The sequence below is a fragment of the Alexandromys fortis genome, unplaced genomic scaffold (assembly GCF_014885135.2).
Source record: "Alexandromys fortis isolate MF-2015 unplaced genomic scaffold, M_Fortis_MF-2015_v1.1 scaffold_17, whole genome shotgun sequence".
NCBI classification, from domain to species: domain Eukaryota; kingdom Metazoa; phylum Chordata; class Mammalia; order Rodentia; family Cricetidae; genus Alexandromys; species Alexandromys fortis.
The window spans coordinates 10,075,750-10,091,541 of NW_026067896.1; the positions used below are offsets into that span (position 1 = coordinate 10,075,750).

The following is a 15,792-nucleotide window of genomic DNA, read 5'->3' on the forward strand; positions in this document are numbered from 1 at the left end:
CCATGATTCTGATCTCTCACTCTCAATTATTGTTCCATTTTGTCGTGACTATTATAGACAGATTCTTAGCTCATCTTATGGCTTCTACTCTGGTCTACTACAAGTGATTTTCCAGAAACGTATTAAGGTCCTTTCACACTCTACTCACTGACTCCCTCCGCTATTTAATTTGCACTTGCCATGGCCTTCAAGGATCTCTATCTTTGACACCTTTCTGTTGGAATCATTTTGGGGCATAGTGTTCCAGACACCTGGGGATCTTCCCACGTTTGTGTGTGCCTCTCCTAGGATAAGGCTGGGACCTTACTCCCAATAAAAGGAAAACAATTTGACTGCCTTCTGGTGCTGATTTCAGAATTAAAAATTATACTTCTTATCAATATTGATACTCGCTATTTAACACCATATTTAATAAATATTTCTTGATTGCAAGTAAAGATGAACAAATGAGCCAATGAAGGAATGAAAGTTGAGATCATGCTAAAAAAATACACACACACACACATAAGCATACATCTTCAAAATTTTCCCACTCTGGAAAAAGAGATGAACTAGATAAATGGTACCATTGCCTGGGAACCTTCAAGTGCAGGTGATTCTGGGTCTGGAAGGCACTGGAAGAACACAGCAGATAATAGTGAAGGGATAAGCAGCTAATTAAAGACTTTCCCTCTATGGGGTATAGGTGGTAGCTTCAGGGACTGCTCAAAAGAGACTTCCCACGGACAGAAGTCCTTCTACCTAAGGCCTTGTATTGTAAAGGCTATTAGTGGCTGGAGGGGGTTATTTGAATCTCCAAGTCTCAGAGCAGGACAGCCTTGGGGCTTAGGACTGAAATATCTTAAGAGCACTAAAATGTAACAGGGACAGATTTGAGGGGAAAAGCTCTCTATCTAACTTTTATTAATCATTTTTACCTTCTTTACAACTTTAAATTTGTATCAATGTTATAATTCAATTTACTCATGAATTGTTTGGATACAGCTTTGTACAAGATTACACTTACATATATGCCAGCTGCTTGCATTTTTCCTATCCTTCCATTTAAATTCATTTTTGTGTATTTTACCTGTATCACTTTTTTGCAGATCTTAGCATTTGAAAACTTCAGATGTGCTTAAGTAAGGAACAGAACAATCAAGAATATGGCTATGTAGAGCAATGATGAAATTTGACGGCTTGAACTCAGTGGGAAGGTGGCTAACATTGTTATATCTGCATGCATTCAGAAAATTATCAATGAGCATGAATAAATAAACGCTCCCTGCTCAGCTATTATGTATCAGCAATCTCCTCTTGGTCAAGTATAAAATAGTATAGTGGAGAAAATGAGATGGATTCAAGTAGATTAGGAAAATTTAAACAAATACAAAAGCTATAAGTGTATAAGATAATGGATGTTCGCATGAACAAGAGTATGGAGAATGGATGGAGAATGAGTGGCAAGAGTCAGAAAGTCTCCATGTGAGACTTGAAAGAAACGATGCTGTAAGACAGAAAAGCATCAAAGAGTATTGAGTTCTAGTGAGCAGAAATCGGAAGATCAAGGGCTTGAAGCAGGCGATAACTTAAGTAACAACAAACGTTCAAACTAAACAAAAAAATAAACAGAATACGTAAGTATGAACTTCAGACAGTTCTGTGATGATTTTCGTATTAAAAATGTTCATACGCCAAAGTTTTTAGTTAAAAATTAGACACAATCATTTGTATTCAAAATACTTATCTTTAAATTTATTTGGGTTTGCTTTATATACATAAGTGTTTTGCCTGCACGTATACCACATTCATGTGGGGTCATTGAAGGGCCAAAGGAGACACTGGAAGCACTGGAATTGGAGTTACAGACTGTTTTGAGATCTTGTGCAAGTGCTGAGAACAGTGGGTCCTCTGACATGCAGCTAATTCATTTAATTGCTGAGCCATCTCTTTAGCCACTGTATTCAGAAAATTTTGAAATTAAAATATTTACAGTTCAGCCCTCAGTTTGATTATTTCCAGTCTTCTACTCCTTCTGGGCACATCTGCTTCTTTTTTTTCTAAAGTTTTCAGGTGTGCTGTTAAGTCCCCAATGTATGCTTTCTCTGTTTTCTTTAAGTGGGCACTTAGTGCTATGAACTTTCCTCTTAGCACTGCTTTCATCATGTCCCATAGGGTTGAGTATCTTGTCTCTTTATTTTCATTAAATTCAAGGAAGACTTTAATTTCTTTCTTAATTTCTTCCTTCACCCAGGTGTGGTTCAGTAGTTGAATGTTCAGTTTCCATGAGTTTGTCGGCTTTCTGGGGGCAGCATTGTTGTTGCCTTCTAACTTTAATCCGTGGTGATCTGATAAGACACAGGTGGACACTGATATTCTTTTGTATCTGTGGAGGGTTCCTTTGTTTCCGAGTATATGGTCAATTTTTGAGAAGGTTCCATGAGCTGCAGAGAAGAAAGTATATTCTTTCCTATTTGGGTGGAGTGTTCTATAGATGTCTGTTAAGTCCATTTGTTTCATTACCTCCAGTAATTCTCTTAATTCTCTATTAGGTTTCTGTCTGATTGACCTGTCCATTGGAGAGAGAGGTGTGTTGAAGTCTCCTACTATTAGTGTGTGTGGTTTGATGTCTGCCTTGAGTTCTAGTAATATTTCTTTTATATAAGTGGGTGCTTTTATATTAGGGGCATAGATATTCAGAATTGAGATGTCATCCTGATGAATTGTTCCTGTTATGAGTATAAAGTGTCCATCTCGATCTCTTCTGATTGATTTTAGTTTGAAGTCAGTTTTATTGGAAATTAGTATGGCCACACCTGCTTTTTTCTTAGGACCATTTGCTTGAAAGACCTTTTCCCAACCTTTTACTCTGAGTAGATGACTGTCTTTGTGGTTGAGATGTGTTTCCTGCAAACAGCAGAATGTTGGATCCTGTTTTCGTATCCAATCTCTTAGCCTGTGCCTTTTTATAGGTGAACTGAGACCATTAATATTAAGTGATATTAATGACCAGTTGTTGTTTACTCCGGTTATTCTTATTGTTTTTTGGTAGTAGAGTTTGTGTGTGTGTCCCTTCTTTGAGTTGTGCTGGTGAAGGTTCACTAGATGCCTGAGTTATTGTAGGCAGTGTTGGCATTGTTGGATTCCTTGGGTTGCGATTTTCCTTCTATTATTTCTGTAGAGCTGGATTTGTGGCTACATATTGTTTAAATTTGTTCTTATCCTGGAATGTCTTGTTTTCTCCATTGATAGTGAACACTAGCTTGGCAGGGTATAGAAGTTTGGGTTTGCATCCATGGTCTATTAGCTTTTGAAGTACCTCTATCCAGGACCTTCTGGCTTTCATGGTTTCCATAGAGAAGTCAGGTGTAATTCTGATTGGTTTACCTTTATAGGTTACTTGGCCTTTTTCCTTTGCAGCTCTTAATATTCTTTCTTTAACCTGTCTATTTTGTGTTTTGATTTTTATATGGCGAGGGGATGTTTTTCTTTGATCCAGTCTGTTTGGTGTTCTGTATGCTTCTTGAATATTCAAGGGGATATCTTTCTTTATGTTGGGAAAGTTTTCTTCCATAATTTTGTTAAAAATATTTTCTGGGCCTTTGAGCTGTGATTCTTCTCCTTCTTGTATTCCTATTATTCTTAGGTTTGGTCTTTTTATTGTGTCCCATATTTCTTGAATGTTTTGTGATGAGAATTTGTTGGCTTTGCTGTTTTCTTTGATCAGTGCATTTATTTTCTCTATGGTGTCCTCAGAATCTGAGATTCTCTCTTCTATCTCTTGTAGTCTATTGATTATGCTTGTTTCTGTAGACTCTGCTCGTTGGCCTAGATTTTCCATATCCAGCTGTTCTTCCCTTTGTGTTCTCTTCCTTGCTTCCCTTTCAGTTTTCAATTCTTGAACTGTTTCCATTACCTGTTTGATCGTTTTTTCTTGGTTTCCCAGGGTCTCATGTACATATTTACTTAATTCTTCGAACTTTTTGTTATCTTCTCATCCATTTCTATAAGGGTGTTTATTACATTTTTTAAGGGATTCTATTGCTTTCATAAAGTCAATTTTTTCCACTTCTTCTGTGTTAGGGTGTTCAAATCATTCTGTTGTAAGATCTTTGGGATCTGGTGTTTTCATGTTGTTTTTCTGATTATTGAGTGATGTTCTGCCTTGGCGCCTGCCCATCTCCTCCTTTCAATGCTATCTAATTGGTCTTTTAAAATCGAATCAGGTTTCTCTGCTGGCCAGAGGCTTCTCTTACTAATTGCCCTCACTCTGTTTCCTGGCTCCTGCCGGGGGCCAAGAACCCTCTCACCCCTAAGAAGGGTTTTCCGGAACAGGTCCCGGCTCCCTGTTTGCCAGGGCCCTCACCAACCAAAGGCCTACCTCTTTGATTTAATTGTAGTGGGGCGATCTGCTCTCTGTGTTGCGCGCTGGTCCCTGCCGACTGCGACCTCTGCCTCCGCGCCGGTCCCCTCCAGTCTTGGCCGCAGCCATCGTTGCCTGCCTGCGCCTCCCAGCTCCGTCTGCAGGCGCCTGCGTCTCTCAGCTCCCAATATTTACAGTTCAAAGTAGAAGTTTTTTTTTTTCAGATTTATTTATTTATTATATATACAGTGTTCTGTCTATCTGTATGCTTGCTGGCCAGAAGAGGGCACCAGATCTCGTTATAGGTGGCTCTGAGACACCATGTGGTTGCTGGGAATTGAACTAAGGACCTCTGGAAGAGCAGTCAGTGCTCTTAACCTCTGAGCCATCTCTCCAGCCCCTCAAAGTAGAAGTATTAACTAAATACAAAGTTAAAAGTCTCATCAAAATATAACACAAAGCAAACCAATAGTATTTGAAGAGCAATTTATACTGAGGTAAGTTTTTGCTAGTTATAAGCCTATAAAATCAAGCCAGTTAGGTACTAGTAACACATAGGAGTGGCATAAGTATAGAATAGTGTCCTGAAAAATGAGAGGAAATATAAAGTTACCAGAACTTAGACAAGCCCACAAAGATTGAGAACAATCTTTGGTTTTAGGCTCCATCCCCTTTGCCCGCTGGAGCTGGGGTCCTGGTTTCACTCTCTCTCTCTCTCTCTCTCTCTCTCTCTCTCTCTCTCTCTCTCTCTCTCTCTCTCTCTCTCTCTTTCTCTCTCTCTCTCTCTCTCCTCTCTCTCTTTCTAGTTATTATATATAATGAAATTCTATTTTTAGAGTGATAGAACTGCCTTAGCTAAACACATTTTTTCACATGGATTCCAGGGGACTTGAGAATGACACGTTGAGAGCTTGACATCTTAGCTTAGGGATGACCTTGGTCACTTGGTCATAGTTGTACTGCGCAACTATGCATAAACATGTTAAACACTTTGGAGTGTTTGTGTTGACCTTAACTTTTATGTTTCTCTTTCACTTCAAGACTGAACACACCAACAAAGTCTATCTCATTTGTTTGCAAGATTTAAAAGATCATCATAATCAAACAAATTGTCAACTGTTAAGTTTTTGGAAACTTTCTTCCAGACTTCATGAGGATAACATGGGGTTTCCTAAATTGCCAGAAACTTGAGAAAGAGCTCAGCACTTTCGTTGTTGCTGCTTTTGTTTTGTGGTGGTGGTGGCTATTGTTTCAAGACACAGCTTCTCTGTGTAGCCCTGCCAGTTATCGTCAGAATCTCTGTAGACTAGGCTAGCCCTGGAACTCAGACACTTGCCCCCCCTCTAACTCCAGTGCTGGGATTACAGGCTTGTGCTACCACCACATTGACTTAAGGGCTTAGCTCTTGACCTGACAGAATCTCACCTTTCTGAATTGCCTTTATCTGAGTTATTCTGTTCTACAGTCAGATTCCATTAAAACAGAACTGCAAAATAAACATTGTATTACAAGAGTGGAAACTCCCTTTTACACAGTAGCAAAGTGTTTTAGTATTGGTGACAAGGCTCTACCCGGCTGATGCTGACACGTTGGTCAATGTAATGATGTTCTAACAATGTTACCTTTGCAGCCCCTAATCTTCTCCTTCCTTTTTCCCTTTCCTATATTACTGTAATATTCTCACTGGCCCAGGTACTTCTCTGTTCTGCTCACAAGATCATATAGCTAAAATCCATTTCCCCACCTTCACCTCCAGTCATTCTTTTATTCTGCCTTTGAGACAGTTAGCCAAGACTTGTTGTGTTGGGAGGTCGGACTCGGGGCCTCTGTTCTTGGTCTAGTAACACTGCCTTCTAGTCTGACTGCAGGACAAGAGTTTGTGTTCATGTTTTTCTTGGCATAGTTCATGTCATAGCTTTCATAGGTTGTAGTTATATTACTGCACCTCTTCCTGGCAGAAAATTTCAATCCAGTGACTCTCCTTGTGTTTAGTAGCAGGCCTAGACCTACTGGTACAGTCAGCTTTGTCTGTTTGAGAGATCCTGGGTGAGTTTCAACTTTTGGCAGTTCTCTGCCTGGACAAAGCTGTTCTTCACAGCATCTTTGATTTCCATGTGGAGGCAATTAGAATACCATTATCTTGCTTTAGATTAGCATCCTTTATTTCTATTCAGAAGCAATTAGAGCACCATTATCTTGCTGTGGAATAGCATATACATTACAGCCTGCTGAGACCTTATCTGGGTGGCTAAAGATCTCTGTGACACAGCACAGACAGGATCCTGCTGGTGAAATGAGAGAAGTTAACAGAGAGATTCTCCACCCTGCCCCACCCCCATCCCCACCACTCCCTGAAATCTGCCAGCTCTTGCTCCTTAAAGCCTGGGAGGGTGAGGCAGGGACTAGCCTTTGACAATTTCTGAAATAAATCCTCATTAATTCCTCCATTGTCTTGGTAACTGGTCTTTGTTTTTGTCATTATATCTGACCAATCTCCCCGTTATGCTCTCAACTACCTACAGTAATCTTATCAAATATCCCTTTGTCTACTCTTAAAGATGTCTCTTGGATACCCTGGCCTTACTGCCTTACTTCCAATTTACAGGGGGGTATTTTCTAAATTTTAGATTGAGAGTCGCATTTCATTAATAATTGTCTTTCTTTCTTCTTTCTTTCTTTCTTTCTTTCTTTCTTTCTTTCTTTCTTTCTTTCTCTCTCTCTCTCTCTCTCTCTCTCTCTTTCTCTCTTTCTTTCTTTCTTTCTTTCTTTCTTTCTTTCTTTCTTTCTTTCTTTCTTTCTTTCTTTCTTTCTTTCTTTCTTTCTTTCTGAAGCAGAGTCTTGTTGTGGTTCCCATAATGGTCTCTTTAAACTTGCAGGCTCAACTTTATGTCTTTGTTTCCTGAGTACCTTGACCTAAAGGCACATACCACCACAACTGGGTAACATTCTCTTATTCAATGCTATTTGACAAAAGTAGTCAAGACAAACAAATTGAGTTATACCTTCAATGCCTTAGCTATCTCCTCTGCCAAACACCCACTTCAATTTCATTCTCCCCAAGTTGTATTTTCTCCAAAAATTTTGAGTACACCTGAGCAGCTTATTCATGACTTTATAATAGGGATAGCCTTCTCACCGTTATTCAACAATGTGTTCCTCATTTCTATCTGAAATGTCAACTTGGGCTTTGTTGTGTCTAGACCAATAGTCTCTTCATGATCATTTGATTATTCTCTAAGAAGTATTCTCTCTATAATATTTAATAGCAATGTAGCTCCATCCAGCATGTTTTTCAACAAATTCAGCTTTGATACTTTAACCAGTCCATTTTCAGAATTTTCAAGCAGAATCCAACTACTTTTGCTCATTCTTTGACTTATCATTTGTGCTGCTAAAACAAAGCACCACAGACTGTTTATCTAATAAACAACGGACATATATTTCTCACAGTTTGAGAAGCTGGAATGCCAATAGTCCATGCACTAGACAATTCATGACTACAGAGTGACTGTTTCCTGGTTCACACAGACCATTTTCTTACTGTGCTCTCACATAATGGAGGGGAGTGACATCTGTCTGTAGTCTCTTTTACAAGAATACTAATATCATTCATAAAGGTTAATACAGAATCATTTTCAAAGGCTGCCCTTATGTGCGTATAAATACATTATAATTTACCAATTAAGTTCTTAAGCAGTGACTATAGTTTACAGGTGAAGTTTGAAGAGGACCCCCTTCCCATCTACATGCCAGGACTCATTTGTTGAAGGCTAGGCCCCCAGATGACACTGCTGTTTAGTTGTTCTTGGAACATGGAGGAACCTATATCATCAGTGAATCAGTCCATTGGTCAGCTCATAACTAAATGAGTCATTAAGAAAAAAGGGTAGGGTTGAAAAGCATAATTCATGAAGGAGACAGGTGATATTTTAAGACATCTGCAGATCCTCCAATTGCTAGCTGACAGGAGAGTAGCTTTTTTTTTTTTTTCCCCATGATGGCCTCCTGCAACTCTCCTATATGTCAAACTTATATCTTTAAAGGGAGGCTAAAAATGAATTCAAATCTTAATAATCTGTGACAAAAGACTTGTATTTCTTTAATTTGATTTTCTTAAGCAATGAAGAACTGACCAACATAATAGTATAAGACTTTTATTCAGTTTTAAACAAAAATAGATTATAATACAGTATTTATATTCTTGTATTTTATAGCTGTCTTTCACTTCTTTTCTTCTTCAAATATAAAAATTATATTCGTTTTTTTTTCTCTGAATCAGTAAGATTTTCTTCTCTGTGTCTTTTCTTTATGGAAATACTAAATTACTTTCATGTAAAAGAAAATATTTCTCTTAGTAAGGTAGTATTTGAATTTTTCAGAGTCACACAAAAGGATAAAACTGAGTAAAAATATTGTTTTGTGTCTATTTTAAAGAAAATTATAATCTTTTAAATTTAACTTAATTTGCATTTTATATTTTTGATACAAAATACTCTTGCAGAATTATTAGTATTCACAAGAAGTAACTGAAAAAATAAATTTCAGTGTAATTCTAAATAATTTCATAATGATTACTGTTATAATAGTGTTAAAAGACACAAATTGTAGTCTGAATTGAAGAGAAAGTTCAAGAGTTCTGTTATACAATACACCATGATGACTATAGCTAATGACTTGATTTATTCATCATAAAGATATAAAAGTAACTTCCCAATAGACTGTTTGAATATTTAAATATGTCTTTAAATACTTAAAACCACAACAGTCTAATGTTAGAAACTAGGCGACCCCAAGTCTGCCTTCAGCAACTCAACATTTGCATCTACATCATTACCAACAGCTCAATGTGACAAGCTTACCCTCTGAAAGGTCCTTGCCACTTTGGTGATGGTGGCGCACGCCTTTAATTCCAACACTCGGGAGGCAGAGGCAGAAAGATCTCTGTGAATTCAAGGGTAGCCTTTTCTACAGAGCGAGTTCCAGAACAGCTACTATGGCTATTACACAGAGAAACCCTGTCTCGAAGAAACAAGAAAAAATAAAAAGTCCTTACCATCACAGATCTGCTTTCTTGCTCTCTGGATATATCTGTCTCTTCCTGCCCCTCTTCTCACTGCCTCTCTATCTCTCTCTCTGTTTCTCTCTCATCACCACTCTGAGACAGCCTTTTATGCATCCCCCCCAAATCCCAATAATAAATCTCTTATGTCTCTTACATGAGATCTGTTGTATGGTGTGATCTCTGCTGCATTCCATGACTCCTTTCTGTCTTGGCACTTTTCCTACGAAACCCTAACCTTTAGAAGTTTTGACAACTATTAAAAATGCCTTAGGTGGAAAAATCATTAAACAGAAGACGTAGGTTAACAATTACCCAACAAATAAAAGCAAGCCAACCAAATAGCACACTGGAGATATTAATCACTTTATCGTCCTAGAGAGGCAAAGATGGTTCAGCATTTACAAAGGTAAATCTGATAGCTCATAGTAATCAAAACAAAGACAAAAATTATATAGAATTATTTCAATGAATGTAGAAGAGGCATTTGACAAATTTCATGATAAAAATGTGAAATAAGTTAGGCTCACAAAGGAACACCATAATATAAAAAGTAGTGTATAATAAGTTACTGTCTATCATCACACTGAATAAAGAGGTAATATAAGCAATTATAAGATCTGGTAAAAGAAAAGTGACAACTTTGGCCAGTTTTATTCTGGCTACCTACCACAAGTCATCAGGAGAACACAACACAAGAGAAACAAAAGAAAAGAAAAAAAAAACAAACAGAAAGAACATTTAGCTGTAAAAATGAAAATCAAATTGTGATGGCAGATGATATGATGTTATATTAAAAATACCAAATGGACTACTAAAACTAATAAATGAATTTATCAAAATTTCAAGATAAAAAATCAACACATAAAAATTAATAACATTCAATTACTATAAACCATCAGCCATCTAGAACTAAGAAAAGAGTACCATGTCATTACCAAAAAATAAATTTTTCTAATTATTATAAGATTTTTACAATGAAAATTCAGGATGTTGCTTATAACAATTGAAACACACATATACAGAGAAAGAAAGATTAAGGGAAGCATTAAAATAATGATTGATAAAAAATGAGAGACGAAATAATTAAGGATGATAGGATAGGCAAATACATTTTAGATAAGACACCCTAAGAACATAAAATAATGGCAAACATAGAGGCTACTATGTAAAAGTGAAAAGTTTTTCAGAAAATGAAATTATCATGAGAGTATAGAGACAGTGTAGAGAACTGGAAGAGACATTTTTAATTACACTGGAGAAGGAACTTATCTGATTAAAAATGAGCCAAAATTATGCACAATCACAGAGCACACAAACAGATACACTCACCAATGCAAGTAGGTAAGGAATCATTCCACTGAGCCAACGAATTAGGCACTGTATCGCACCTAATGACTCTGGAGCCATGGAGGATGTATCCTGGGTTACATTCAAAAAGGACCAATGAACCAACTGCAAAGTCATTGCCAATTCTTCTTCCGAACCTTGGCTCAGGCACAGAACTGCACTGTGTAGAGCTTGTTCTAGGAACAGCTGCACAGAAATAAGTTACTTTAATTTCATGTGTATCAGACATACACAGATTTCATAATGTAACTGCCTAAAGAAGCTAAAACTTTTTGTTCTTTTCATAACCAGAAATATTAATTTTAACAGATATTTAAGTTCAATAAAAATAAAACTCAATTTAAAGAGAATATTGACATTCAAGACATTTTCTTTAAAATGATCCTTTAAATAACATCAATTTTGATACCTTCTTCTGTTTTATCAAATTCTTATCAGTACAACAAAGTAATTTTTTTAGATATTGCAATTTACAGGATCAATAATGGATGTATAATTTTTAATTTTGGGTTCCCAACCACAAAAAGTAATTTAGGATACATGAAATATTTTCCAGCTGTTTCATGTACTGACTCTTACTAATATTAATTAGCTATTGCAAACATGTTTTCAAACTTAATTTTCCAAGTATGTTTGTTACTAATGAAGAGAGTAATTACAGTCAGGTTAAGCAGAATGTAAGTCAGACAGATTAACAACAATATTTGTTTTTAATTCATCAATTGTATTTAATAAAATTTGAGATGGAGTTTATATTTTGTTTGCCCATCAATTGTGCCTTTTTTTGATTCAATAAAATAGAATGACAACAGGATGTTTTTTCTTTTTAAAACACATACAGATGTGATTGAAGAGACTGATAATAGTCCAAAAGAATGACATGGTGACTTCTAATAAATTAAGCCCTCTAGTACGACTTGAGGAAATGCGACCAAATTTTCTCAGTGCCTTTAAAAGATTCACAGTACCGCAATTGTGTACATGGGAAAATACTATGACAAGAGTGCATGTTATAGCCAACCGAAAAAAATAAACTGAGATGAGGGAGTTTAATAAGAATACAAAATAACAAATGTTTACACATTTCTTAGTAAGAAGGTACAAAGTAATTTTAAGAAGAACTATTAAGCGATCATATACAGTTGACTCATATATTTCAAATTCTTTTTTGGTTTAGTTTAATAATACTATAAAACGTTGTCCATAAAAGGCAAGAAAAAGCATTGAGTGATTAACATTTAGTGTGCAAATCCTTAGTAAGTGTGCAGAAAGTTAAATTTTGCTGAGAGGTTAAGAAAGTATATTTTTCACATTTCTTTTACATTAACTAAATAATTTACAACCAAAGTACAGGTGTTTAATTTAGAGTGCAAGATTATGAGAAAAATAAATGAGAAGAGTCGAGAATAACAAGGATAACAGACGTTTTGAAAACAAAATGTTGGAGGGTAAGAAAAAAAATCAAGCATTTACATTGAGGAAGGTGATGGAGCAGTGCATTCTTTTTTATATTCGGTCAAAGCAACAACATTCCAGGAAGGGATTCATGGGGCAGGGGTCAGTGCATAGCTACTCCAAGTGACTTTCCTCTTTCCTAGAGGGTGGTGAGGAGAGCCTTGGACAACAACTGGACATAGCACGGAAATAGATACCATTCCTTAGTGTGTTTCTAGACTACAGTGTCACTTACCTTGGTAAACAAAGTGAAATCCCTTAGCTGTTATGGGTCCAACTGAGGTGAATCGAATTGTGATCTGATTACCTGAACTCAGTGGAAGTGACTCTCCTACTCAACAAAACAAATACTCAGATATCATAAATAATCTCCATTCATAAACCTAACAACTCTATCATTTTACACTGTCATTTGAAAATGTCAAACTAGGTTCTATCAAATTACTTTTTTAAAAATCCTACTAGCAACATCATTTCTTTGGGTTCAGCTTCAATTGCAATCTTTTTACCATAAAGCTTCAATTACATTTTAATACATATGGCTCATTCATAAATATTTTATATCACACGAAACACCACAGATTGTGATTAAGTATTATATTTATTTTACTACAATCCTAGAATATAATTAAATTTTTCAAGCTTATGAATTACTATTAAATTGTGGTTTTATTCTTAATAAAAAAATCTTGTTTACAGTATTGCTAACATGGATGACATAGATCTCAACTCTCTCCACAATACTAATCAAAGTCAGTCTTTAAGCAACAGCTGACAGTTCTAGTAAAGGATACCTGAATGGGATCCCGAGAGGGAAGATAACAGAGGAGACTGCTGAGTTGGCCCATCAAACACCTCAACAACATCGTGGAGTGATGTCTGGAAAAATACAAACTGGCCAAACACCACTGATCAACAGGAACCAGGAGAAGCAAACCAATCACCAACCATCCAAAAACAAAAACGAAAAACAAACAAAAAAAATAGAAAGAGGAGGAGACAGAGAACAAAGTATTACAATATAATAGTAATCTGCATGTTTTGTTTTGTTTTGTTTTTGTACTTTCTACCTTTAAATGAAGATTGGTGCTATGCCAATTGGTTCCTGACAGATGTATTTCAGGCCACAAAGATAATGACGATGATTTAAGGCAATAAAATTTTCAAAAGACTATCTTTTTAAAAAAAAATGGATATCAGATTTATTTGGAAATTGTAGGGTCCTTGTAATTTAGTATTTATCATATCTACTTTCAGATTTTTCCTCACAATTTTATTTACTCAGTGGCCCTCCTGTCCTAACTTTTCTCTCCTTCTTTAGGTGAGATAGCTAAGATTTTAATATAGGGGATTTAAAAAAGGTTCTTCTCAAAATGTCATTCCATTATAAACAATGGGTTTGCTAGAAAAAATAGCAAGATCTTCTTTAGGTCCCAGGTTTTATTTACATTCTGTGTAAAAATGACTCCTGCGCACTTATTATGAGTCTTTCGTAATGAAACGAACATAATTTAAGATTCCTAAGAAATTACAATGTTAAAAAATCTTCACAAAACATTACTTTTTCATGGGGAAAAAAAAAAGTTCTGAAGTACTTCCCAGAAGAACTTTAGTTTCTTATTTTCATTCCTATTATACTTCTGTGTATTCACCTTATAAATTTCGCTCCAGAACCTATCCCAACTCATCCAGAAACTACAAGTTCTATAGCAGAGGTTAATTTAAATTTCAGGTTACAAATAGAAGAATGTAAGAAAGAAGTGAGCGATGATAATAATTCTTAGAACTTTGCACTGAGTGGAAATATTGTGGGTTTAACAGACAGCGGTATTAATTCTAGTGATACATAAACATAACCGTGTATTCAGAATCAAATGAGTTTTGCTCAATTATAATTGAATGAGTGTAACAAGTCCATTTTAATGTTTCCAGTTCATATTCTACAATTCAAACCAAAGGTTACAGACATCTTTGGGGATTACTTTGTTACTTTGTAAACAGCCCGTACACCGGCAGCATTGCTGAGTTTGGCTCATGAACATAGGTGTATCCAGAGTACTGTGAACTTAGCTGCATTCATTCACTGGCAGGGAAGAAATAAGTTGGTGATCCCAGTCCATTTCTTTGTGAATGAAGAGGAAAAAGAGGAAGAGTAGCTGGAGGAGAGGGAGGGGAAGGGGAATGAGGAAGAGGATATCTACCACATGGGCAGATATACTATGGATACTTTGAAAAATGTCTGATTATTGAAGTGCTTAATTTTATGAATACTCCCCCCTGAAAATACTTGCTAGAAAAATTGAAGAAATATATGCACCTATTAAATCAGGTACATGCAATGTACTGTTGAGAAGGCTTACTAGTCATTCAACACTTTTGGAGGTCAGACTTCTTCAAAAGATGCTGAATTTCTTCTTCCATATCCCAGACTATTTCAAAAAATGCCCAGAAAAAGAAATGGTGGCTGTTTTTTTTTACAGTTTATGTATTAATAATGTGTTTTGTATGATTATTTCAAATTATGGTGTTAACTTGCTCTGATGTAACATGGATATTCCCCATTGCCTGACAAAATGGTCAAAAAGGAAAAAAAAATGATCACAAGCACATTGCAGTATCAAGTACATTGTGCAATACTCCTTACAGATGATTTTTTTTTTCTACAGTAAATTTCAAAGTCAGAAAATTTCAAGCTCGGCCACTTCGACCCTTTCTCTCTAAGTATGTAAGCTATCCCAATACTAACCACTCTCACTTTCTATGACAGCCACTACATCCAAGGCAACCAAAACAGAGTTATGTGAATGTTTATTATTAAGAAAACAAATCTGCCTTTGTATCCTATAATTAGACCCCTGCTCAACTGCATTCTCAATAGATCTCTTTTCTTTTTATAAATATCTTCTATAAATTAAAGATTCTGAGAGCATCTGGTTGAATGATATGGTCACTAGCGTTTCAGTGTTCATCTAGTTATGCAAGGACAGAGACTGAGATTGCTCTCCATGGATTGATGGCATACTGCACTAGCAAATTTCTCTAATTCTGAGATGAAACCACAAAGTGGAGAGGAAAGGTAATTGGGGAAATTAAAACATGCATTATGGGGGCAATAAGCAAGCTACTTCTTAGCAGAACTCGAATTCATGCATTCATGTAGACAATTGTAGATTTAAATTAAAACTTTTGTGTATAAAATTACTCAGAGAAGAAACTGGATCATTATTTCAGAGACAACAAGATAAAATGTGTGTTTAATGTAAAAGTTAGAGTTCAAAGAATCATTACCACTTGCCCAAACCTGATTTTGCATACACTGTCAGAATGCCTATGTGGTAAACTAATACTACTGCTTAGAACCAAATCCCTTATTCTCAGCAAAATAATTTTTTGACGTTCATTCTTTGACATGCATGTATATGGCTCATTCTGGTCATTCCCACCTCTGTCAATACTATTCTTTTCCCTGTTGGTCCATTTCTCCTGTTCGTGATTTTTTCTGTTGTGTGACCTGTTGAATTTAGCCAAGATCATCCATGAGAGCATGGGTGTGGTAATCCTTTGAAAAGGGGTGGAGTCACCAGTG

At 36.1% G+C, this 15,792-nt stretch overlaps 1 protein-coding gene across 3 annotated transcripts in view; it reads right to left on the reverse strand.

The window, feature by feature from the left end:
• The window catches only part of Csmd3 (CUB and Sushi multiple domains 3), a 930,239-nt gene that overhangs the window by 135,672 nt on the left and 778,775 nt on the right, over positions 1 to 15,792 (reverse strand). For 2 of the 3 annotated variants that reach the window (XM_050162600.1, XM_050162593.1), the window contains 3 exons: positions 13,001 to 13,114; positions 12,442 to 12,537; positions 10,734 to 10,937 (listed from right to left, as the gene is read on the reverse strand). In XM_050162600.1, coding sequence (XP_050018557.1) covers positions 10,734 to 10,937; positions 12,442 to 12,537; positions 13,001 to 13,114 — 414 coding nt within the window. The remainder of the gene's footprint in view (positions 1 to 10,733; positions 10,938 to 12,441; positions 12,538 to 13,000; positions 13,115 to 15,792) is intronic. The other variant, XM_050162609.1, reaches the window with a different exon arrangement.